This window comes from Pipra filicauda, unplaced genomic scaffold, assembly GCF_003945595.2.
Source record: "Pipra filicauda isolate LSUMZ 115617 unplaced genomic scaffold, ASM394559v2 scaffold435_size564288_pilon, whole genome shotgun sequence".
In the NCBI taxonomy this organism is placed as follows: Eukaryota; Metazoa; Chordata; class Aves; order Passeriformes; family Pipridae; genus Pipra; species Pipra filicauda.
The window spans coordinates 406,361-432,597 of NW_024104571.1; the positions used below are offsets into that span (position 1 = coordinate 406,361).

General features: G+C 48.9%; 1 protein-coding gene across 2 annotated transcripts in view; it reads left to right on the forward strand.

Annotated features, from left to right (window-relative positions):
- The window catches only part of SLC24A3 (solute carrier family 24 member 3), a 115,307-nt gene that overhangs the window by 53,431 nt on the left and 35,639 nt on the right, over nucleotides 1-26,237 (forward strand). For both annotated transcript variants that reach the window (XM_027724196.2, XM_027724198.2), the window contains exons 3-6: nucleotides 11,373-11,449; nucleotides 18,416-18,490; nucleotides 21,277-21,361; nucleotides 22,733-22,836. In XM_027724196.2, the coding sequence (XP_027579997.1) occupies nucleotides 18,425-18,490; nucleotides 21,277-21,361; nucleotides 22,733-22,836 (255 nt within the window). In that variant the 5' untranslated portion in view covers nucleotides 11,373-11,449; nucleotides 18,416-18,424. The remainder of the gene's footprint in view (nucleotides 1-11,372; nucleotides 11,450-18,415; nucleotides 18,491-21,276; nucleotides 21,362-22,732; nucleotides 22,837-26,237) is intronic.

Below are 26,237 nucleotides of genomic sequence, written 5' to 3' on the forward strand. Positions count from 1 at the left end.
GTGAGATCCATGGGTTGGGTCTGACCAGGGCAGCCAGGGGATGGGTGTTCCTGGTGGGAGGCACAGCAGCGGGGGCAGTGTGGATGGCTGGGATGTGTTGAGCATCCCCTGAGCATCCCCTGGCTCAGGGGGACAGGCAGGCTGGGGGCAGCCCCCAGTGCACCCCTAGAATGAGGTGAAAGTCAGGAAACCACATAAAAACCTCGTGGTGTGGGTTTGTTCAGGCTGGAAAAAGAAAGGGACAAAGAATGGAGGAGAACAAGGGGCATGTGGGTGGAGACCACAGGAAAAGCCTCCCTATATAAAAGGTTTAGCTGCCATCGTGTGTTCTCTGTGAAGGAAGGGCAAGAGAAAGCCCCCCTATGCTTGCAGGATGATGGCTGTTGGTCAAGTTACGTCAAGAACCCTTTTGGGAAGAACAAATTCTCAGGGATCCACTGAAATCAAACCCTTTTCGTGTCCAGCTTTCTCATGTTGTGTGAGGGAGGTGAAAGGGTTCCTCCTTCCTCTCTGCTTCTCCTTTCTGCCATCCCAGCAGACAGCAATGCATGCTTTTTCCGTGTCAGCACAGAACGTGTACAAACGTTTGCATATATAAAAGAGATAAAAAACTTACATCATCACAGAGAGGAACAGTTCTGTCACCTCTTCTATGTGGAAGTAAGGCTGTATTCTGATTGAACCTCCGAGGTCTAGTGGTTGTGGTGGGAGGCTGTGAGTGGGGGGTGACAGGAGCTGCCACTGATGAAGGCAGTGTCCCAGTCAGTGTTGTCCCCTGCCCCACGATGCCCTCCCTGCCTGCTGACATGCTGCCTGGCTGCAGTGGGCTCTGCCCTTCCGCCAAGTGGCTTTGCTCTGGCAAGAGCATCTAGTGAACTGGAGGAAGGGGTCAGTGTAAGTGTGGTCTGGGGCCCCACCCCACCTTCCCGGCAGCCTCGTGCCGTCAGGCTCCACAGAGCTGGCATCAGCCTCCTCGTTTGGGAGCTAATAAGCGTGAGGCATCCAGATGGCAGAAATGATGTGTGTATTGTAGCAAAGCTAATGCTAACGCCTGGTGCTAATGCAGTGTTCCTTGGGTATCGGCAGCGATGTTCTCTTCTAAAATGGTAATAAAGGGCACATTTGCTTATTAGTAATGAATGTCAAGCCATTCACCATCATGGAAATATCCTATTTCCATGACTTTGATAAATAGCTGCTGAAGCTCATGAATTTTTAACAGTAGTCCTATATTTAGGGGCTTTCAGTTTCTGAGAGAGATAAAAGGCTCTTCGGAGATGGAGTTCTGGAAGCGCCTTGTCTTCTGCAGCCGCTGGTACCTATTTAGAGCCAGTGTTGTCTTTCTGATGTATGAACAGTGTGTTGACATTGACTGATATGATTTTTATGCTGGAAATTGGGCTCTAGGCCTGCCTGTCACCACAGAGCAAAATGTGTAGCTGCAGAGGGACCTGCCATGTACTGTGCTTCATCTGCACGTGGTGCGTGTTCACTTTTCCCCACAGTCAGAGTATAAACCTGACTCCCTGTTGTCACGAGGCTCTCCTGTTTCAGACAGATAAATGTGTGCAGCATTGTGTGTGTGTGTGTGTGTGTGTATGTACATGTGTGTGTACTACAGAGGTGAGTACATGTCTGTCCATATGTGTGTGTGTGGCCTCTAAGGCCCCCTCAGAGGCCTTCACCATGTGAAGCTCACATGGTAAGTGTGTTTTGGTGCTGGATGGGGAGTGCTGTGCACACACAGAGTGAGCACGTGTGAGCAGGGCACCTGCCCCAGCACGGCACTGTCCCCTCTCCTGCCAGCACTCGGCGTCCCAGGGGCTGTGGTGCTGCTCCAGCTTGGTATATATAGTTGATCAGGGAATGAATACAGTTAGCCAGAGGTAAACCCACAGAAATCTCTTAAGTATCTTCTGTTTTGTGTAGAAACCAGCTAGGAGGAAAACAGAAAAGCAAAAGTGAAATCCGTCAGTGGAACCCCAGAGGAAAGGGCAGGACCCAGCTCTGCCATGTGCTGGAGGATAGGCCTTGGCTGTCTGTCCTGCCTGGGCTCCTGGGAGCTCAGAGCAAAGCTTGTGCACGGGCTTTCCAAGGATCTGGACCCTGATGGCAAGAAAGTGATTTATCAAGCTTCTTGGGACAGCACGTGTATCAGTATTCTCCGAGATGGTTGTTGGCAAGCGCGTGATTAATGCATGTAACGCTGAGAAAAATGGTGAAATCTCAGTCTGGAGTAAGGGAATTGCTCGTGGCAGGGTAATTCTTAGCTCAGAAGCCTCCCAGTTGAGCCTGGCCATGATGAAGTTTGCAGTGTGATAGCTGAAGAATTGGATTAAATAATGCCCAGTCTGTAAGCAGGTGACAGTGGGGACGTGTCAGGTGTGCAGGTGATGTGAAGCACTGAGGGTCCTGGATACACCTGGAGGAGCAGACAGGCATTCAGAAATCCTGATAAACTGAAAAAGGGGCTTGAGGAGACGTGAATATGTTTGAAGGGCACAAATAAGTGCCTGTGCCGCAGCTGACTGCAGCTGTCTCCCAGAAGAGCTGGGCTTGGGGCTGATCTCAAGCCGAGCTCAAAGTGACATTGGGATGCCTTGGGAAAGGCTAGCAATCATCCTGAGAGCTGTGCTGCTTTGTCCCCTGAAAATCCTTCCCAGTGTGCTTTTCACTGCAGGCAAAGTTAATAAACTTTCACACGTGCTGTGTAAATGAGGGTTCTCTCTGGGGTGAGCCATGACATGGATGACTGGATGACGAGAGCACTCGTTCGTGTGGTGGTGAATCTCTGTGGGAGTCTGGTCTTCTTTAGGCAGGTTTTTGTTGGCTAATTTCAGCAGTGGTTTATATCAGCAGAGTTGCCGTACCGGGCATGGGTTACAAGACTTATTGCAGCAATCATCCTTTGCATTTGAGGGAATTGTACTATTTACATCCCCAGGAATTCCCTTTCGATGTACCTTCATTGATCTGTCAAAGTAAAGGATTGCTCTGATTTCCCTCTTATAGATACATTACTTAGGTATAGCATTTTAACCTTGCAATCTTGGAATGGAAATTTTTGCCTGCTAGTTTTATGTGCAAAGAGCAAAATGGTGGATATCTGAAGTGTGGAGCTCTCTCTGATTTGCTAAAGATATTTACGTAAGATATAAGCACCTGAGCACTTGAAGCACCTTGTGGCTGACAGTGTTGGAATGGAAATGGGAAAGGATAGCTTTGCTTCTGTTTGCTTCTGAGAGGGGAAGGGACCGGATCCTCTGTGTGTCGGGAGTGTAAGCTTAAATGGAAAATGCTAACAGGCTTTGGGGTCCTGCCCTGTGCTCAGGGTGCTCCCCAGGGGGACGGGATGGGGGCTCTGTCACGGGGGGGCTGCCCTGCCTTGCCAACCAACTCTTCACTGTAGAAGAGACAGGCCACGTGGCCTCATTATCCAGAATTAATCTCCAAATAACGGTAAACACTGATTACATCAAAGTAAGAAAATAGTTAATGGGATGCCTAATGTAAAATAACAAAGACATTGTAATAGCTTTAAGCATTTAGACATCCGAGGGAGCTTAAAGCATATTAGAGTTGCTCCGCAGATGAGCCTGGACAGTTTAAATGTTGAAACTCATTTGCAGGCAGTAAATCCCTGCCCTGAGAGCATGTGAGAGGCAGAGCCCATGGCAGCCTCCAGGCCTGACTCTGCTCTCAGAGGCTGCAGGGCTGGGGCAGCCCAGAGCGGGGCTCGCCTGGGCCGGGCTTTGCTGGGCGTGCTGCCCTTGCAGGAGGGCAGGGCTGGACTCGATGACCTTTGAGGTCTTTTCCAAATGGTTCTGTGGCTGTAGGACTCACTGTCCCTGTGCCATGCTCAGGTGTGGGCACTCTCCACCCTCGTGCTCGCGGTGGCATCGCTGTGCTGCTCCCCGGGCAGGGCTGGCTTTGGCTGCCCTGTGTTGAACCTGCCTCTGTGCCTGGACCACATGTTTAAGCCACAGCTTTGACGTGTTTTGGGCAAAGTCCAAAAGTTCGATTCTTTGAAGGTTTTTTGTTTGTTTGTTTTCCTGTGATCCAGATTCCCAGCCACCCCTATAATGGGGCTAAGGCTGAAGCATACAAGGGGAATTTGCTCCCCTTCTTTAAACTGATGACATCCCTGCATCCAGTACTTGGGACGCTGAGAGATTAAGTCATCCCTCCCTTTTCTCCCCAAGAGAAGAAGAGAGGTGATAGCAGCATCTCTTCCTTATCAGGTGGCTTTATAAAAGTGCTTCTTGTAACAAATTGCCTTTTTTGGTTAGCCTGCCCATGGATATGAACACCATTTAAATATCTGTTCCCCAAAATAAAGCTAATGAAAGGGGGATTGGATTCAGTTCCAAATCAAAAGACGTCTGGGGAACTTCAGAATAGCAGAATTAAGCCAGTAAGTTATTAGGAATTTCTGGCAGTTCATGTGAGGACAGGAGCCAGCAATGGATTTGTTCTTTTCTTGCTGTGGTTTTGCTAAGAACCTTCCTCGTGCCAGCTATTTCTGACCACGGTGTGTGGCTGATAATGGATCACTTTGCAGAAGTATTGCATTTGTCAAGGGAAATATCTTGATCCAACACCAACGGTCCTTGGGTCTGTAAAAGTTATAACACTGGCAGTTCTGTTAATACCTCCATGCCTTTCCTTCTGCAGGCAGGAATTGCGGCTTCTGATGGGGGAACCTGGGGGCACAAAGCAGAACAAAAACTACTGCAGAATCCCAGAAAGCTTTGGGTTAGAAGAGACCTCACAGACCACCTCATTCCGACCCCCTGCCATGGGCAGGGACACCTTCCACTAGCCCAGGTTGCTCCAAGCCCTGGCCTTGGACACTTCCAGGGATCCAGGGGCAGCCACAGCTTCTCTGGGCAACCTGTGCCAGGGCCTCCCCACCCTCCCAGGGAAGGATTTCTTCCCAATATCCCATCTAACCCTGCTCTCTGTCAGTTTAAGCATGCATATATATATTTAAGAAATTTAACTATAGTGTGGTCAAGAGAAGCACAGGAATATAAAAGCTCAGAGGTCCTGGGAAACAGTTGCCAGATTCTCGCTGTAACAGAAATTAGTCTTGTACCAAACAACAAAGGAAAGTATAACCTTCTCTTTCAAGGTCACTTGCTGCTGTTATTTGACTTAAACTCTCCCTGAACTATATGCTGTTGCATATTGTTTATTATTTCTGATTCCTTCCCCATTTGTGTTGAGATATAGTTACTTGCTGTCCTAGGATCTCGATGCACCTCTGACCTTGCAAGTGATTCTTTGCACTGAAGCCAAGGCAGGAGCTTTTTGACTTCACAGGGGCTCTGCTTACGTGTGGGGGTTTGTTCCTTTGAGGCTTCACTTCCTGCAGCTGAGGAGAGCGCTGGTTTCAGGGAAACCTCATCTGGTGTGTGTGCTCTTGGCACAGCAGGACAGCCCCGTGGTGGAGCAGGAGTGGAGCCTGGGAGCGTGGTGCCACACAACACACAGCCAGGAGAGTCTGGAGAAAGGAGGGACAACAGGGCACAGTGCAGGGTTGGGCACTTCATGTGCCTCGTTTGGAAGGAAATGTACTCTTCAATTTCTGTACAACTCTGGGCATCTGAAATGCTAAAGACGTGACAGATGTGCATGGAATGACAAACAGCTCAGCTGCTGGGGACGCTCACAGAGCCCCGCATGCTGTGTACATGGGCATGTTTACACCCAGAAAAAACACCCCTCCAGTCTAAACCCACAAGCCTGGCCAGAGCTTCCCTTCCTAGAGTTGGTGTTGCGAGGCAGAAATGGGGCTTCCCTGGAGCTGCAGTGCCGGCTGTTCGGTGGGTGGGTGGAGGGGGCAGCTTCTCTTCAGCGTTTCCAGGCAGTGATTTCTCTTGAGTGCTTCCTCCAGAGTAGGAAGGAGTGATGTTTGTTCTCACTTCCCATGCAAATGAGCTGCCAGTTCTGAATTCCCCGTGGCACATCTTAGATTCCCATTCTTCCGTCTTCTCCCTCCTTTTTTTCCCCCAGCCCGTGCATAACTTACCCAATAGAAATGCAGACCTCTCCCTTTTTATTCACACCGTGTCTGCTCTGTCTGGCTCATCCCACCAAGAGGCACCTGTGAACAGGTACGAGGCTCAGTAGCTTCAGCAGGGATGCTCTTGGCAGAGGAGCTGTGGGATAACTGCTGCCTGTCATGGAACTGTGCCTTGGACTGGGCTGATACTGTCCCATTGGTGAGGAAAGCTAAAGGTCAGTGAGGGGGGAAAACCCCATCTGGTGTGGTGTGAGATGACAACTGCAAATTGATTTAACTTGCCAGGCTGCCACCCAGAGCTGCCAAGCCCACGGGCGTGTCTGTGTGGCTGCTTCCCCTGGCCCACAGAGGGTCTGCCCATGGGGGGCACAGACAGAGCCTGGCACTGCCGCCCTGAGGGGTGGGACGGGGCCTCTGGGGGTGCTGCAGGATTTACAGCGGGGTGCTGCACCCCTGTGCTGCTTCAGCCACTTGTTTGCAGCAGTTAAGTGGAGACATGAGCAAAACATTAGCAAAATGTTTTATTATTCATGTATCAGCACACTTTGGCACTCTTTGCATTTTAGATCATGCCACTGCAATGCAAACACCGTTTTCACTTGGCAGGCAGTGAAACATTTATGTATATATAAAAGGTACTCGCCCTCTCCTCAGAGAGAATTTGACTGATCTTATTGGTTTTAGAGATAGCTAAAGATGTTCACGGTCCCCTGCCTCTCTGGTGCCACGTGATTTCAGGGTGTTTGTTCCCCATGGGAACAGGGGCTGTGTGCTGTGCAGCGTGGGGCTGCCCCAGCTACTCTCCAGGCAGTGGTGGCCGTGAGGCTGAGCAGATGCAGCAGTTCCTGAGCCCCCTCACTTCCCTGTGCCCACAGGTCCTCCAGGTCCCTGCTCCCTGTCAGGGACAGACCTTGGGGATGCAGGGGCTACTCACCTGTATAGCTGGGGTTATCAGAGCTGGTACTGTGCAGGGATGCTGCTGGAGCTCAGGGAATTGGGTGAGACACTGTGCAGGAAGGTGCTGAATGTGATATTGTTGCTTATCCTGAACCAGGCAATAATCCTGAGCTTGAGTTTTAAATAATGATTCTGAGAATAGAGGGGGAAAAAGGTAACTAATTGTTTTAAAGTTTTTTATTTCCCTGTGTAAAAAAGCTGGATGCAAAAAATGTTGTCTCAGTTGACATCACAAGGTCTGCTCCACTAACATCCGTCCCTCATAGGTGACAATAGAAGTCACAAAGACTCACTGAAAAAACATGTGGGGACGTTCCTTGATGCCTTTGGCTGTCCAGTCCAACCTGGCCTTGGACACTTCCAGGGATCCAGGGGCAGCCACAGCTTCTCTGGGCAACCTGTGCCAGGGCCTCCCCACCCTCACAGGGAAGAATTTCTTCCCAGTACCCCATCTAAGCCCTCCCTCTGCCAGTGTGAAGCCATAATGATGTTCCCCTTGGTTCTCTGTTCCTGCTGTGGTTGCTGCCAATGATGTATTTGCTGGCACACTCCCAGCACCCGGGGCTGGGCACAGGAGCAAGTGCTCTGTCAGCTGGGCTCCCCCGAGAGCTCGCCCCCGGCTGCCTGGCACAGCCTCCTGTCTGGGTGTCTCTGCAGCTGCACAACAGTGGTTGGCCCTGGGACTTTGCATGGCAGTTGCAGTAGTGCTGGTGCTGTGAATGCCAGTGGTCCCTGCGTGGTGGAGTTGTGTATCTAAATCCTGGTTTCTAATCCAGCCCGCTCTTGTCAGCTTTTCAAGTCGCAACTTTCTGTGGCCGTACCTGCTGCCCAGTGCTGGGAAGTGCAGCCCGCCTTGGGAGAGCTCTTTGGGAAGCAGCAGGCAAACAGGGGCCACTGGGCAGACCACTTGCCCCACAGTAAGTGGGCCTCTCCCCACTGGGTGGTTGGATGCCTTGAGATTGCAGAACCTGGCACCGACTGGGTGTTTGGATGCCCTGGGATAGAGGAGCCTAGCACTGATGTGACTTACCTCTGCCATGAAAGAATTATGGGGACAGCATGAGAAAATGAACCAAGGTTGTAAATTTATGAGTTTTCTTTGCTGGTAATTCATTGCCAGGCTGAACATCCTTCATCTGTGAAAGCAGTGGCAATTTCCCAAGGGTTTTCGTGTCCCCAGAGTAGGTACACAATATGAAGAGTTCTTTAAAAATAAGTAGATGTTGCAGCTTTGAGAACCATTGATCCAGTACAGTGTTGGGTTTTTTAATAAAGAATCCTTTCACAGAGGTGGAAACTCTTAAATAGGAGAGAGAAAGGAGTAGCAGGGAGAAGGGTTGTGAGAGGTGGCTCTCCCTGAGGGGTGGTGCAGCAGCACCCTCCCTGCACAGCACCCTCCCTGCTCACCTGGCCGGGGCAGGGCTGAGCAGGGCTGGGGAGCTGGGCTGTGCAGGACAGAGGCAGATCCGTGTTGTGCCAGCAAATCCTCGCAGTGCAGTGGTAACGAGGGTCATTCTGTAAGTCAGCTGAAGCCAGTGCTGAACAGGGCTCCAGTCTGAGTGAATCACACGCTGACTGAGAATGAAAGGACAACAATTCATTCCAGCTCATTGTGTTGTGACTAAAATAACTTCTCCTCGGTGAGTGTGGATACAAACTTTTCCTCTGGATCTGGCGATACCCCGTGATGGCTCCCCCGGGAGGGAGCAGCAGCAGCCCCCCCACTGCTTTGTCATGCCCGGAGTTGTGCTGTGGCTGTGGTGGGTGCCTGTGCCCTGCTCTGGGAGCTGTGGGCTCTCTGTCCTGCACAGCAGCTGCTGCCTGTCTGAACACCTCAAGTCCTGTGTCAGCTTCTCACTCCTAATGCTCACCTGCCCCTGTATTATTTGGCCTCCCTTCCAAAGCTAATCCACACCTTCCGAATAGTCATCTAGTTCCAATTACTTGCAAATGCTAATAATCCTAATACTTATTCATAGTTCTACAAGTTGCCAGCACAAGGTGGGACTGCCCCCTGGGAAGGGTGTTGTGTTGAGCTGCAGACTCCTGTGCTCGGGTTTCTGGGAACGTGCCCCTCGCTGAGTGAAAACTGAACCCGAGTCATGTGTGCTGAGGGCTGGAACGCCTGGCCTGTGGTGGGAATGTCGGGATCGTGCCTAAAGCCTGCACAGCAGGTGTGTGTGGAGGGGCTGAGCTGTCTGAAGATCACTTCTGCTGCTTTCAGGCTGATACCTGTGTGGACCAGAGCAGACTGTTAGCCAGAAATCTTTAATTCTTTCAGTTTAGGTTCGTTGGCAGCGTGGTTGGGTTTTTTTCTGTGCGATCAAAATAAGCTTGGCAAACTCTGCCTCTATTTTCTGTACAAAGGCTGAGGACTCTTTTTAAGAGCAAAATAACAAACTGTCTGAGCTTTTATGACCAGCTAAATAGGGCAGCTGTTGTTGGAGTGGTGTTCCAGCAACACCCTTTATTTCTTCTTAGAAAGGAGCTCCTGTGTTTTGCAAAGCTCTCCTCTTATCTGTACTCATCTGCACCTGATGCAGCTAATAAAAATGCAGCAGATTTCAGATTTGCATATATTACTTTATAATTGCATGCTTTCATGTGTAACCCACTAAAAGTGTTTGTGTTCAGACGGTGTCACAGGGAACGTGGTGATGGACACTTGGATTTTCTCCCATAAAGAGGTGCATTTCCCCACAGTGGGAGGTGGGAACCTGAACCTGGGGGAGGACCAGTCACTTCTGCTGTGCACACAAAGGAGGGCCAGGATTCCCAGTCGCTGCCACTCACGGCAGCTTGTGCTATTTTTGTCCAGTTTTTCCCTTGTATGCCTTTACCTTGGGTGCACTTCGGGCTCCTTGAACCTCCTCGAGACTCTTGATAAAGGGATTGGATTTTTATCATCTGTCTGTATTGAATGTAAGATCTCAGAGGCAGCTGCAGGAGGGAGGGGGAAGCACACACATGAGAGTGTGTGTGTGTGTGTGTGTGCTAGCAAACCATTTTGAGCATTGCTGCAGGCAGACCTCCCTCTGTTTGCCTTGCTTGTGGCCTGGAGTGTTCCTTAAAGCTGTGATGTCAGCACTTGGTTTTCACACAAGGAAGTTTTGCTGAGGAGAGATGAATCCTTTCCACCTGATTTAACCTCATTGTCTTCCAGCTTCCGTAGCGTTTTGTGTTGCTTGCTGGGGTTTTTCTAACACCTGTCCTTGTGCTGGTACCTGCCTCACTGGTTCCTCAGGCTGCACACCTAAGGAGGTTTTGGCAGCCTTTGGCAGCCCAGGCACAGCACACGTGCTGGGGTGGGAGGGTGGAGGCAGCCTGGCAGTGCTAGTTCTGCCTCAGAAGGAAGAAGTTCCAGCTCCTGGCAGGTGAATCCTGACTGGTGATAAAATGTCAAAGGTATTGCTGGTTCTCATAAAAGAGAAAGTTGTTGCTGATGTTCCTTCATTATATATATTTTAAAAGTGCCAACTGTCCTGGTCCAGTAGCTGCTGCTAGTTTGTTAGGTCTCATTATAACATTTAACAATCCATAGGAATACAGTTAAAAGTATTAACCTAAGCCTTTGGGGAAATTACTGTGTGTAAAAAAGTGTTTTCCTCCTCAGGTACATTGCCTGGGTAGAGCTGTTGCTTGCATGAGTAATAAAATTAAGATGTAGCTCCTTTCTGCTCAGTTATTGCTTCAGAGGCAGCAAAACTGGGAGAGAGAGCTGGGTTGTTTTTCCATTTAATCATCTGTGGCATTGCTAATTAAATTCCAATTGCTGGAGCTTTATTAATGATGTGAAAGCCAGGAAAAACACAGTTTGATTTTTTCCAACTGAAGGCCGAATGTGCAGGACTGACCATTAGCAGAGAGGCGTTGTTTCAGTTGTTGTTGGGTAATTCAAATCTGGAATTTCTGGGGAGCACTCGGGTGCCAGAGCATCGTCTTCACACTGGCTCCTCAGATTTTAACCAACAGCCATTCCTGCACTAATTGGCAGGCTGTCCTTAAGCACTTCATAATCCAGTTAATGTCCAGAGCAGTAATAAAGCATTGGAGTAAATGGAGGGAGTTTGTCTTTAAATTACCTGTGACACCGTGTTTGCAGCCCAGGCCATGGACTGCGCTGGGCCCTCGGGGTGTGTCTGTCCCCCCTCGAGGCCTCCCTGGGTGGTGGCCACAGAAGCAAATTGCCCAGGAAACATCTGGGGAAAGGCAGTTGCCCGAGGACAGGCTAAGCTGAGCTACAGGGAGGTGAAACAGAGCCTCTGGCGTGGTAACTGCAGCGCTTGGTCGGGCGACTTCTCGCTGTGTTACTTCACAGCCGTGCGGTGGTTTCGAGTAGCTGATTAAACATCTGAGCTTTCTTTCCCCCCCACCCCACTTTTTGCAGCTCTCCACGAATTCCCCAATGACATCTTCACGAACGAGGACAGGAGACATGGAGCTGTGGTCCTGCACGTCCTTTGTGTAAGTGTTGTGACTTTGCCTTTCTTCTCCTGTTGCTGTGGACAGGGCTCAGTGTGCTCCAGTGTTTTGACTGAAGTTATTTTCTCTTTGGTGCATTTTGCTCTCCTGTGTGGACTATGCAGTCAGGGATGTGATAGTTTGTGCTCTTGGGATCTTCTAGTAAAAAGGAGTTCTCTTAATAATGGAAGAATAGTTTGAATTTGTTTCCTGCTTTCATTTCTTCTGTAGACACTGTCAGTCCATAGGAAAGAGAAAGTTGTCTCTGAAAATGGAAGAGTTTGGTATCCATAAGATGAAAACCGAATGTCAGGGAGCTAAAAGATACAAGATTTCTGCAAGGAGCAACTCTGGAACACTCTGTAATATATGAGATAGTGATGTTGGCGCAGAACTATCCATGGGATTACGTGGATTGGAAAGCTTTCTTTGTCAGCTCTACCTGTTGTGTTCCTCCAGCCAGGCCAGCTTTGCTGAGGCCGGGGGGCAGCTGTGGCCTCTGCCCTCTGCCCTGAGCAGGAGGACACTGGGGGCTTGGCCAGTCCAGGGGAGACACTCGTGGCATTGCCTTCAAAAATAAGCGAAGTCTTACCCCCAGAAAGCCTCGTGACATCCCTTATGACAGCTGGAGGAGAAAGACATTAGAGACAGCTTTCTGTTTAAAAGATGATGATCAACTACATTAATGTATCCAAAATAGAAAGAAACAAAAAAGTTTGTTTCTCTGGAATTCCCCCTAGCACACAAGTTTCCAAAGTGAGCTTTTCTTCCTGGATTTGTTAAAGAAAGTATTGCAGCTCCTCATTTATCAGCTGTAGGGTGGGAATTCTGGAGGACATTGGGTGGGCAAGGGGTTTGCCTCAAAATTCAGAAGTGGGCCAAGAAGACTTGAATACTTGCTGTTTTAAAGACCTTACTAATACCATAAATCTGTGCGATTTTGCGCTTGCAGTTTTGTGATCTCTGCCCCAGAGAAGTCAGTGTAATTGGTGTGCATGGCTAAGGCCTAAGTGAAAGATATTCAGGATAAAGTTATTTAAATAATGCCGGTCTGTCAGTGCGTTGGACACTCAGCAGGCGTTGGGGGACTTGTGGTCAGCAGCTGCAGTGCTCTGACAGAGGGGAGCACTGTCCCTCCAGGTCCTTTCCTTGACTCTTAGGTAGTTGAAGACAATTCTTTTCTTTTTTTCATGTTGTTTGTGTTCAGGAGGAACTGCCAAGTCGGTACATCTCAGGGGTTAGAGGCATTCTTAGGCAGACGAGTAAATACCCACTTCTAGTGAATGTTTAAAAGCTTTTAATAATTCTTAGCTGAAATGAGCAGTCACCATTAGCTGTGTGCAGTGATTCATGATTTCTTTTAAAGTATGAATTAGATTGTTTTTTATGTTGTAATGTGAGCCCACTGTGTTAGGATTTTATTTTGGCTAAATGGCTGCAAAAATTTCTTGAATAACGTTGCTATTGACTGTGCCTGGCAAGCTCAAGGATCCCAAGTTTCCATGGGAACACTGAGCTTTGAGATGTTTTGGAAAGTGAGCACTGGACCTGAGCTGGATTTTCTAGCACCCAAAAGAATACTCCCAAAAATTCATATATGAGTTCCGTTCTGGATAAGCTGAACATGCCTTTAACATGTATCAAAATGGAGTCTGGAGGACTGAGATTTTTGATGAACCATCTACTTCAGAATGAAAAGAAAAATCTGTTCTTAATGAGAAGTAGAAGTAAGCATCTGCTGTCCCCTCAGAAGTGCCCACTCGGGTTCTCCCCCTCTGGCAGGCAGCAGGGCAGCTGCCTCGCTCCACCAGTGCCATCATTCTCCACACCAGTTTGGTTGACTTAAGAACATTTCTTGACCATACTCTGTCTTATGTGTCCCTGAGGTGCAGGACCCAGCTGGATCCAGCCTGTAGCACTGTAGTAGTTGGGGACAACCTCTTGTCAAAGAAAAAAAATGATACCTGTAGAAAATAGACATCTGTCAGCATTTAGCAACCTGCCTCTAGTCTGTGTTGAAAGGGGTTGTCTCTGTACTGGGGTGATGAACCTCTAAATCTGTTTTTTACCTCCCAGCAGTACAGTTACCAAACATGTGATGAAATCAGAGCATGTGCAGAAATGCCCTTTTTGGAGAAAAAAAAGGATACAGACACAGAGTTTCATTGTCTCCATTGAGGTTTCTCAGTGGGTTTGAGGAAATCAGCCTGTAAAAGGGGCTCTGTAGTGGTAGGGAGAACAATGCAGTGATGATTAGAGGTCATCATCATGCTTCTCATGTTTATTGACCTCCCCTTAAACAGTTTCTCTTCATTTCAGTAAAAACTTGTCCTTTCTTCTCTGCCCCTTTGCCCATACTTTCATGTTTCTTTCTGAAAGACATCAAGGCAAAGCTGTTTAACGGCAGCCAGAGAAACGGGACAAAAGCTATCACTGGGGCCTTGGGTCTCTGCTGTTTAATAAAGTGAAAACACAAAGACCCAGCAGATCTCAGGGTGGGGCTGCGTGAATTACTAAACATGATCTAGCGCTTCACAAAGATGAAAGTAAAGCCCTAAACACTTGGAAAAATCTAGGAGAAGCTAGGCAGTTCAGCAATAGTTTTAGGGCCGAGCTGAAAATACTTTGGTTTAAAGAAAAAGTGGGCCAGCGAGGCCATATTACAGGTTTGGAGCCATGGTGTTTAATTTCTCCTGGATACTTCTTCAGAGCTCGTTAACTGATTGCTTCACTGCTATTCATTATTTCCATGTCCCCTCTGAGAAGAGGGCATGCTGCCACGGGCAGTAACTCCCTGCTAAGTCACTGCTTTGGGTTGTTCAGTTTGGAGGGGCCAGGATCTGGATTTTGAGAGTCTGGTGCTGTTCCCTGCTAAAGGACCAAACATACAGTCTGCAACCTGAGAGCTCCCCAGCACTTGAGGGCTTAACATTGTAGTTTGTAGAATCATAGACTGGTTTGGGTTGAAAGGAACCTTACATGTTATGCAGTTCCAGCTCCCCTGCCATGGGCAGGGACATCTTCCACTCTTCCCAGGTTGCTCCAAGTCCCATCCAACCTGGCCTGGGACACTTCCAGGGATGAGGCAGCCACAGCTTCTCTGGGCAACCTGTGCCAGGGCCTCCCCACCCTCACAGGGAAGGATTTCTTTCTAATACCCAATCTAACCCTGCTCTCTGTCAGTGGGAAGCCACTCTCCCTCGTCCTGTAATTCCAGGCCCTTGTCAAAGTCCCTTTCCAGCTCTCTTGCAGCCCCTTTAGGTTCTGGAAGGCTGTCTAGTTGTTCTCTTAGCATTTTCCTGGTTTTCAGTTAGTTCCAGCTGGTGTGCACTGGTGCCCATGTGGACCTTCAGCCCTGCCGTGCTCATGGCCCCCCGTTACCTCCTCAAGATGGGGAGGGGAAATGGCTTTGCTGAGGAATTCCCAAGGTTTTTGCTGACAGCCAAGAATGGAGGGTTTGGGTCTGTGTGTTATCCTGGTCTTTTTGACAGTACGGTGTTGCTCCTCCTTTTCCCAGCTTTCTCTGGCAAATCTGGAATGTGGTGCCGGGGAATGTTGCGTTGCCAGTGTGAGGGGGCCTGTGCGTGGTCGGGGCCGAGCCTGGCCCTGGGCAGAGCTGTGCCCTCCACGCTGAGGGGGTGGAGGAGCAGTGGCTGCTCCTGGTGTGCCGTGGCTCCGTGTAGCCATGGGAACGGGGGGCTCCAGCAGGCACCTGCCTCCCTCCTCGCCAGGCGCTGGCAAATGTAGGTCGCCCTGGCTGCATCCTGTCTTTATCTATTTCTGCAGCGAGCCACAGCCCAGCCCCATCTCCCTTGGACAGCCAGAGCTGTCTCGTTCGGGCGGTGCCTGTCCCGGTGCCTGTCCCGGTGCCTGTCCCGGTGCCTGCCTGTCCCTGCCATGGCAATGCTGTGCCGCAGCTCGCTGCTGCCCCACGGGAACCTGGGCTCTGGGGGACCCTGGTTGGAGTGGGCCTTTTTAATTTCTCTCCAACAACGGAGTTTTAGGCAGGCTTGTAACGTGGCCGGAGTTGAGGAAGGCCCTGTGCTTGGTTTCAGAGGTGGCCCCTGGCTGGGCCTGCCCCCCAGGGCAGGGGGTCTGTGGGGCAGCAGCAGGGACAGTCACCTCGGCCTGTCCCAGCGCTCTGGGAAGAAGGCAGGGCTCTGGGGATTGCTGGCTCCTGCAGCATTATTCTCTCTTGTGAAAAGCTGCTTATTTTAGTTCAGGGAAGCGAGTTTTAGTTTGAGTATGAAGACTGTTGTGGGAAGGTGAAACACTGCTGGACAAATGTGAAAAATGACTGGTTCATCCTGTGCAATGGAACAGGTATTTCTAGTAAGATACTTAAGATCCTTTGATGCAGAGATTGCAATTATTCTCTGATGCTTTTTTGTTAGAATCATAATTTTAAAATCAGTCCTAATGTAATACTGAACTGGGCATTTGTAATCCTTTTACGCAGGGCCATTGCATTTTCCTAATTTTCTAATGTCCTTCTGGGGAGGAAGAGTGTCTTTAAAGTATATTGCCTGGCTAAAGACACTGCCCCGCTCCTTTCCATTCCTGCACCAATCCTGCTGCTCCCACGGCACCTCTGAGGACTGGGGGGGTGTGCTGAGGGAAAAAGCCACGAAACTCCCTGTTGGAATCTCAGGTGAACTTAGATGGAAGCTGCCCAGCATCGCAGCCATCCTGTTGGCTTTTCCCACGTGGGTAATAAATACAGTGCAGACTGGCCTGCCCTGGTGCTGGCTGCCTTCCTCCTTTTCACATGCAATAGCCTGCATTGGTCTCTGGGCTCCCTCACTGGGAGCCTGACTTGACATGAAATTAAATGTTTTGGTTGTGTTGTTCCTGCTGGCCCAAACTCTAAACCTTGCTTTGTTTTGTTCGTTTTGAAAGCAAACAAACAAGAAAAGCCCCACCAAAAAAACCGAAAGAACTCCAAGGAAGTAACAGTTACTGTCCTTGTGTTCACTGATGGGGGGTAGCTGCCAGTGGTTTAGTCTGTGGACAAGACTGGGTTTTAGCCAGATACTCCTTAGACTCTGCCACTTTACACTGTATTGCACTCAAGCCACTTCTGTAAGATTAGGGAGGCCTCACAGCCAAACCCAGGTGTGTGGCAGCAGTGAGGTCATTGCAGTAAATGCTCCAACGTCCAAGTCAGCGTGGGCTCAGCCTGGTCAGGCTCAACCTGGTCGGTGCTCTCAACCCAGGGCTGACATTTGCTGAAGTCACCCAGGATGCTCTCGAGGAGGGCAGTGGGTTTGGCTCCATGCTCCCAACCACTGCAGCAGCTGCCATTCCCTGCTCCTCCAGGGGGATCACCAAGAACAGAGGGGCAGTTTCTTCACATTTGTTTTTCTGTTCCTTACTCATTTCACTCTCCTTTTTGCCTTTTCCCTTGTACCTGATCCTACAAATGCGAAAGCATGGGTGGGGAAGAATTCCCTTGTCACCCTTTAGGGTTGTGGTTGTGCCCTCTAATAAGCAGAATGCCATGAGATGCCATTTTTGTGACAGATGAGTGTTCTTGAAAGGCATTATTGTGTATTGGGGAAGGAAAACACTGGCATGACCCACCGCAAATTAATATGATTAGCAGATCAAAATCCAGGCGCTCACTCTCCACCGGATTTCAATGGGAATTGGCCACACAACTCTCTGGGGCCGTTTCTGATCCTTCTTCCTACGATGCACAATGCCTGCGAGCCATTTGCTTCCTTTGTCTCTGTTCTTACAGCTGGCATCGTGTCAGCAGCTGGTGCTCCCTCTGCAAGATCAGGATCTTTGCTGCATCCAGCAGAGTTGGGGACCTGGAATTTTGCTTACGTTTGTAGTCCTCGGGAGCGTTTTGCAGCGCAAGAGTTTCAAAAAGGCCAAGTTACATTTATTCACGTTTATGAGGAGTGACAGAGAAGCACAGAAACTGTCCTAAGTGACAGTCTAGTGCCTGTTCTTCCAGATGGTGTCAAAATAATTTGTTCTGATGAAATTCCCATCTCTAATCCTGAAAAAAATACACTTGAATTATTTTCGAGCTTGAAAAGTTTTCATGGCTGAGATTTACAGTAATTACTGGCTGTTTGCAGCCAAATTGCAATTCTGGCAAGTTAGAATCTGGGTGTGTGGTGGGTTGGGAGATTTACACCTGTTCCTTGAAAGCTAAAACAAGAAAAAAACATGGTGGGCATTTTTATTGCTGCTTTCCCTCTAGAAAAAAGTACTCTGGTCTCCTCCCATCACCTGAGCTTCTGCAGGACTTCAACAACAAGCAGAGCTGGAGGATCTGGGCAGTATCGACCAGGTTACCCCATGAGGGAGGACAGGGCTTTGCTGCATGGATGGGAGCCACACTGTGCCATCTGCCTCTCGGGGCAGAGATCAGGCCCCAACACGTTCTGTTCACAGTACAGAAACATGGATTAAATGCTTCTGGCATGAAACTGAAGAGCTGATTGGCTCGAGGTCCTTTTGAGTCCTGTGTTCTCCCTTGGGTTTTGTTTGTTCCTGTATGAAGTTTAGCAAGATTTACCACTGGGACTCAGGTGACATGGCAGAGCACTAAAATTACAGAAAACAAGCTCCTTTCCCCTTTTTCAGAACACCAGATTTCAAAAATTACTCCTCCAAGGTTTGGATTTTCACAGACCACAGTGATAAAAAAAAAACCTTGCACTGTGCAATGGGGGGAAAAAAGGAAGGCAAAAATATTTCAGTGTGGCTTAGCAGTGTCCAGAAAATTTTAAAAAAAGCAGTCTTTACAGGGATGATAAAATGTTGGCAGTTTTTGATAGCTTGTAAGAACTTTTGGATAAATAGGGTCTTTCAGTTAAATCCCGGACAGCTCCATAAGTTCTCGCAAGAGCATTTCATTTTTTTGAAAATGTGCCAAACCAAACCTGGGATGCTGCTGTTCAGTCCTGCCTGGCAGTGTCCAGACTGAGCCTTTGCTCTCCTCTCCTGCAGGCCGTGTACATGTTCTACGCGCTGGCGATCGTCTGCGATGATTTCTTTGTCCCTTCGCTGGAGAAGATCTGTGAAGTAAGTACGGGAAGATGTTCCTTCGGCTCGCGTGCTGCTCGTGCAGCAGCTCTGCAGGGCCTCAGGGTGTGATGGCGGTGTATTCACTGTCCTGCAGTGCTCCTCGTGCTGCTCGTGTAGCTGCTCGGTGCGGCCTGTGTGCGCGGGCTCAGCTCACGGGCTGACGGGCTCTCCGGGTGCTCCAGCCACTCACACTGGGGGAGTTGCTGCTGCCTCGTTTGTGTGTCTTTGTAGATGTCTCTGCAGAAACACCCTTATCTGACACAAACTAAAACCTCTGGTGATTTGCCCCAGTCGAAGTCGCAGGTCTTGTACCTGGTGCTGGAAGACCCGAGTCTCCTCACACCTTGTGTTGTGTGGGTGTAAGTTGTAAAGCAGCTGGGACAGCTGGGTCAGCTGTCAAGAAGCTTGTGAATGCTCCCAGCAATTGCAAGGGACTCTGTCCCTCTTTTGCTAAGGTTGGCATGCTGAAATTTTAGAAGACAAGGAGTACATTTCAGCCTAAATCAGGTCAGACACTGCAGAGAGAACACAGACCATGTGCCCACAGCGACTGCAAGCCCTCTCTGTGTCAGTTCCAGGCAATGGAATCTTTGCATGTAGAAATACGGTTTGGTCTTGGCAGTGAGATGTCTGTGTCATCTGGAGGAGAGCCTGCCCGTGTTCCTGGCAGTGAGTGCCACTCGTCAGGGCATGGGCTGTGCCTAGCCCTGGGAGAGGTGTCAGAGATGGCAGGAGAAGTCATTTGTGCTGACAGCTCTGATGGAAGTCATCTCTAAACTAACCTGATATTTGTGGTTCAGCGCCCTGCTGTGCGAGCCTTTTTTTGCACCTGGGCCCTAGAAGGCAGTTTTCATTTGCCCAGATCTTTGCTTTTTGGTTATTTGTTATCTTCTCAATGGTACATAACAGTTCCTCGTGTGCTTTAGTGGTTCCAAACCATTCCGTTACCCAGCACCACCAATAAGATGATAATAACAAGTTCTATTTAATTGTGTGTGCAAGAGAAGGCTTTGCAATTGAACATCAGACTGCCCAGATGAGAGGTGCTGTGTCACTAGAAATTATCAAAATGGGTCATATAAATGGATCAGACTTTTACTGTTCCTATTACTCCTGTTTGATTCTCTCTCCATAGGTGACCTTTGGGGGCATTCAAGCCCTTTTATGTAGATTATGCATAATTAAACCCTTCTGTAATTAGATGATAGCAAAAGAAATGTGCAGTCCTGTTTCCTGGTCCAACTACTTTTGATTTCATTAGTCCAGAATGGCTTGTCTTCAAAACATCCAGCTTTCCATGGTTTGTCCTTGATGTGAGCGCTCAAGAAAGCACAGGAAAAGGCATGGGTCACGTTACAAAGGCTGATTGTCTTTGCTTTCAAAAGACACCGTGTGTTGCAGCAGCTCTTGTAGGATGGCTGTCTCCATAGTTCCACAGAGCAGCCTGCAGAAGAACCTGCCCTTTGGGGAATCTACTTCTGGTCTCATGAACTCTTCCACAGTAGGTTTGATCCTGTTTGAAATAATTTTCCATAAAACTGTGTTTAATCCAGTTCCATAAGCTTCTACAGCACTGCAGCGATGCTGTGGTTTCTGCTTAAAAAGCATTGCTGGTGAGGGCACATCCTGTCCTTTCACCTTGTCCCCATAACCTACATACAAGTGTTGCCTGTGTGTGGTGAGTGGATAGGGTTCCCTTCCCTTAGGGGCCAGGATTGCCGTTGTGGGACCTTCAATCCAGATAAGGCTGGTGGGAGGATTTCTGCAGTCTTGTCTCTGTGCAGAGCCAATGATGAAGTTGCAGAGAAGCCCTGCAGTGCTGCGGAGGGACGAGGGGACAGGGAGGTTTCCTCTCTGCTGCCAGGCTGGGGGCTCTGCCTCCAGGAGCCAGCTCTGCCAGGGACACCTCCCAGCACCCTCGGCTCATCCTCCTGCTCCAGCTGTGGATCTGCCCTGCGCTCATAGGGCAGCTGCTGCCTCACACCCAGCTTGGTGCAGTTACAGCTCAGAGCTGGTGGTTATTTGGGGGGCTGGTGCAGTAACAGCTCAGAGCTGGTGGCTGTCTGGGGGGCTGGTGCAGTAACAGCTCAGAGCTGGTGGCTGTCTGGGGGGCTGGTTTTACCTCCACTTTGAACAGGAGAAGGTGCCAGTGAGGCACGTGGTCCTCAGCAGCCTTGTGGCATCTGCTGAGCAGCCACTGGTGCTGCATATGGAGCAGTGGGAATGCAGACAACACTAAGAGCGTGATTAGCCAAGTGAATCTTTGGAAGCAACATGTGCTGATGAAGTTTTCATAGAACAGTGAGTCCTTTCCCTTCCAGAAGTCTCTGTTTTAGGCAGTCCCTGGGTACTGCTGGGGGACAGGTGTAGGAGGTGAGTGATGGTGATCCAAGAGAAAGAGGGTGAGGTGAGGGTAAATGTCCAAGGCTTAAGTGATGCCAGGGAAGGTGGCTGGGGGTGAACCAAGGCTGAGCCGCAGCCCTGCCCTTTATGGGCCAAAGTGGATCAGGTGTGTATTGCTGGGATCGTGGGGCAGACAGAGCCATGAGTGGTGCAGCTATCCCACTGTCTAGAGTGTAAAGGGTGGCACAGGCACAACCTGCCCTCTCTGCCAGGAGATGTTGACTTAGGTAGCCAATGCCCGTGATGACTTTTCCCCTGTACTTAACCTTTTTTAACGTAAAACTTTACACAAGTTTCCGCTCTGGGCAGACAGTTTGACGTTTGCAGTGGGGTTCCTTCAGCTGCTCTGTGTTGTAACCAGTGCCTCTGTTTCTCTGCAGCGCTTGCATCTCAGCGAGGACGTGGCTGGGGCGACGTTCATGGCAGCGGGAAGCTCCGCTCCCGAGCTCTTTACATCTGTCATAGGTAACTATAACCTGCTGCTTCCCCAGCCTTGGCGGTGCCCTGGCTGCTTTCCAGAGTTGAAATGGGATTGCTGCGTGCCTGTAACGTTTGTTACAACCCCAGGCCCTTCCCTCGTGGGCACGCCTGGGACTGACTGTGGGGAGTCCTCACTAGCTGAAGTCCTTCCGGAGCCGTAAGCTGAGCGGGGACTGCAGTCAGGGTTGTACAAAGGTGCTGTTCTGTGCAGTTTCCTGGTTTCCATCATCCACTTCTCTGCTGGCAGGGGATCATCAGGGCAGTGACTGGGAGGGTATGGAGAGCTCTCCATCACCAAGGAGAATTAGCTTTCAGTTTAGATACTTTCTCCAGGAGACGCTCCTGTTTGAGTCACAGCAGTCAGATGCAGAGCACGAATTAATTCACACAAAGCTGTGTGCTCTGCAGAGAGATCTCCTTACACGAGCACACGAGCAAAGCTGTAACATTTGGGAACTTAAATTGGACAAAGTTGGGGCTGTATTTCAGTTAAGGGGACTGCAGTAGCAGGGTGAAAATAAAACCAGATTCCTTCAGGCAACTTAGAAAAACCCTAATAGTCAGATCATTATCCTGCTGTGGTGTAATCCAGATGCATGTCACTTGACAGGTGAGTGCTTCTGTGTTTCTGAGAAAAGGATGAAGTTGGAAAACATACCTAAACTGCACTGGCCAGATAAATACTGCTGGAACCTTAAAAGCAAGTGATGAATTTAAACAAACTGACAGCTAGCAGGAGATGGAGTGTTATATTTAGGCTGGCTTCCTAAGGAAAGGATTTTGTGCAGCACCATGATGCATATGTCTGTCAGTTCATCTCCCTCACCTTTAGCCTCACTGGCCAATTTTAACCAAGTGTGACAGAAGAGCTCTGAAAAGAGCCCCATAACTCATCCTGAGAGGCATCATTCAGCTTGGAAGTAGCTAATGGCCAGATGACTCTGAATCAGCTCCAACTTCTACTGAAGCTTCATCCCTGCTGAAGCCTGTTGGGATGGGGATATGGGGAGTACTGGGGAAGGAATGTTTTATGGGAGACAGTTTCCTGCAAATTTGTGTCCAACCAGCTGCTCCCACAGAGCTTACAGTGTTTTGTGATGAGTATTGCCATAATGGTCACCAGACCAGGAGGCTGGTAACTTAGACATGACTAAGGTACCTGGTTTCCATCAGACAATCTGTCCAGGTCCCCTCAGAAAGCAAGTCTCTGCAGGTTGCCCTATTAAATATAAGAAAAAGTGGCAGAACCAGTGCCTGCCTTTAGATTCATTACTGGGGTTGTGAGGTCTGCAATTTTTTTGTGAAAAAATTCTGCTCTTTCCAATTTACACAGCTTCCCTTGAACTTGTTTTTCAGGTGTTTTTATCACAAAAGGAGATGTGGGCGTTGGAACCATTGTAGGCTCAGCTGTATTTAACATTCTCTGTATTATTGGCGTGTGTGGGCTTTTTGCAGGACAGGTAAGAGCATTTAATGATTCCTAACGGTTCCTGCTGCACCCTGTGCTGTGAAATCAGATGCCAGGTTCACAACCTTGCCACAAATTCCTCTGGCTTTGTTCTTCTTAACAGGGCCCTGTGCTATTCTTCTCGCGTTTTCGAAATGAAAAGCAGAACAGCAAACGTCAGCTCTGGTGTTTTAGGCTGCCCAAGATGTAGGTGGTCAAAGGAATAAAAGTTGGCTATTTAACACCTCCTCCTGGTAGCTGTTGAAAGCCACGTAGTGATGGCTGTACTGGGCCCTTTCAGGCTGGAGGAGCCAGGAGGTGTCGGTGCCTCTGGCGGGTAAATCAGGGTGGGAAGCCTTGCAAAGCACCTCCAGGGAGAGATGGTGCTCCTGGAGTGGCTCCAGAGCAGCTGCCTTTGTGCAAGATGGCTTGGGGTGCATGTGGGTGATTGGCAGGGCTTGGGAAGTTGTGTGATTGAGATACAGTTTTGCTTGTGGTTTGTCTCGTCGTTTGTGTCCATAGGCACAGAATGGGGTATGTGGGAACGGACCTCTGGGGGCCTCTGATCCAAAGCCCTCACACCCTGACTCCCCCAGTTCCAAGCAGGGCTGATTTCAAAGCTGGGTCAGGTTGCTCAGAGCCTGGCCCAGTCAGTTTTGAACACTTCCACGGATGCTCCAATGTTTTTCCTCCTTAGCAGTCAGGATCAATTCCCAGTGTCGTTTCTGACTGTTTTCCAGCGTGTCAAACTCCTTATGACAACACAAGCTATTAATCTGAAATTAAAGTAATTAAGTTTTGAGATCTGAGCTGCTGTCTGAACTGCAGACATGATTGACTGTATAATTAAATATCTGAATCTGCATTCACCTTCGCACTTGCCAACTTGCCCGGTATTTTACAACCTCATAAATGTCCTTTGATGTGTTATTGTGCAGACTTACTTGTAAAGAGGAGAAGCAGGGTGAGGTTCCCAACGCAGGGCAATGGGATAATTGGCTCTAGGAGAAGAACTGGGACCTGAATAACTTGGTCAGTATGAGAAAGCATGCAGAGAGATTGGGCTTTCCTGGGAAAACTTGTGATCCAATTTTACTTTCAGTAGCCGTGACCTTTTACAGGATGAAGGTGAACATTTTCACTGTGAGGAGGCTTCGGGATAAGGCCACAATAACACCTTTTAACCGCCTAAGTGTCCTTATTTGCATGGGAACATGCAGCTGGAAGCTGCAGATGCTCGATGTGTTAGTGGCTCTGCTGTAACTCCGTGAAAGCCCAGTTGATCGAGGTCAGTTTTTAGTGACCAAAGCCTTCCCGGGGCATGAAGCTGTGTTCCCCAGGGGTGTTCTCCTGTAATCAGTAGGACTTCTTGCTCAGGCTGCTTTTTTCAAGCCAATGAAGGTGATTAACTGTTTAGCACAGTGGCAGAGGAGCCAGTTCTTCCGATTTTTACTCTCCACAGTGTAGACTGCACGCTTCAAACCTGTTAAAAATACTGGCTCCAAATCACAGCTTTCGGTGGAAAAGGCTTGCTGGAGTTTGGGGGTTGGCAGAGGATGTCAGTCTTCTCGAGAGCCTGTTTGCAGGTGGGAGATGGTTCTGAAGGATGTGACACAGCTCGAGTGCTCCCAGAAATGCCTTCACCTTCCAGGAGGGGGAGCGTTCAGGAGTCCGAGCTGGGGACTGGCTGCTGAGAGTCATCCTGAGTGGAGTCTGCACATCTCTTTCAAGCCAAGAACTGAGATTTTGCCTGATTTGTCCCAGCTTTGTTTTCCTTGACTCTAGGGGTGATGTGTGTATGGTTTAGTCAAGTCACTTAACACTTGTTTGCTGCAGTTTAACCCTCAGAGGGTGGCTGAGCACTGGAATGATGGATTTGGAATTGTGATTTTAATGAGCAAATAAGAAACCTCAGTGTCAATAATTACAATGTTCTGGATAAACTCTGGTTTGGTTTATTATTTATATTTTTTCTCACTCCCAGTCTTTCACCAAAAAGTCATTCCCTTTTATCGTAGTGATTCATCTTTTTGTTTTGTGTTAGTGTTAACAGGAATTTGGTTTTATTATCAACAGTGTCACTACAGAGGTACTAACATAGGTGCTGAATTTGTTTGGTGGTTGGATTTCAGTTCAGCTGGGGGCCTGGATCTCAGTGTTGAGTTGCCAGGTGAGCTTGGGGTCTGGTCGTTGGTCAAAGCTGCTGCTGTGCTCCAGGGCTTTTTCTCTGGGCTCAGACCTGTAAGCTCAGCAGCTGGAGCCCTCAGGTTTTCAGATGTATTGTCCATGGGCTGGGAATGCCAGAACTCAGACCTGTAGGGGCTCTCTGCAGCATTTCCATCAGCACTCTTTCAGAAAGCCTTCTTTTGGTTTGGTTTTTATGGTTTTTGACTGGTAAATGGTTGAATTGTAAAATACTGACCAACTCTCTCTGGGCTATGTTTTATTTTTGAATTAGGTTGTAGTTTGTGCGTGCTGTGTTTGGATGTATTATTCTTTGGCTTAAGAAAATAGCGGGTTGGTTACCTTGCTTAGAAAAAGAAACAAGCCCACGGCCCCAAAAAGCTGGTGTGCATTGCTTGAGCACCAACTCAAATTGTTTGTTCTTCTAAGCCTTTAATGGCTGTAAGTGCACACTTTTCAGAATAAATCAGAATAGACATCCCACTGCTGGAACGGGAGAAGGGAAGTACGATGCCCACACCTCTGTAGGACACTGCACACCTAAAAAAGGCATTAAAAGAGCATTGTTAGGGTTGAAAGTCAAACACGGAAAAGTTAGAAAATAGCAGCGTTGGGGTTCCCTGTGCACCCGTAATTTGCCCCCCCGGTGTGTGTTCATTATTATCTAGCCTTTAATTACAGGGTCCCCTGCTGGGTTCTCCGTGGGGTCCCTGCCTCCCTCAGGCACAGAATGGACTTTGCTCACTTAATGAGCAGCTATTCAGGATTTTGTTTCTCTTTATTGTTCACTCTGTGCCCTTCTGCCTTATTTACCAGGCTCTATTCAAGCCCTGTTCCAGAGGCAGAATTATTAATTTCCTCTTGAACGTCTGCTGATCTCATCACTATTGTATCTGAGCAGTTGATGAGCAATTAATTAATTTTCCCCAAACCTCTGTGAGATGAAGGGATGTTTTAAAGATGGGGAAACAAAGCACAGAGAGATTAAATAGAAAAGAGTAACTTGTCATTTTAGGGGCCAATTAGAGCTGGCACAGGCCTGTTCTTTCCCTGTTGCACAGCATCCTGTGGCACACTCTTTGGTCCTGCCTTCAGGTGCTGCTCCTGCTGCTCCACACTGAACAGGGATTTTCTTACTGGGCTGGCCTTGGTTTGAGTGGCCATGTCAGTGTCTACACAGCCCAACTCTCCTTTTCTGGAGGCTTGAGAGGAAAAAAGCTTGCACCAGCC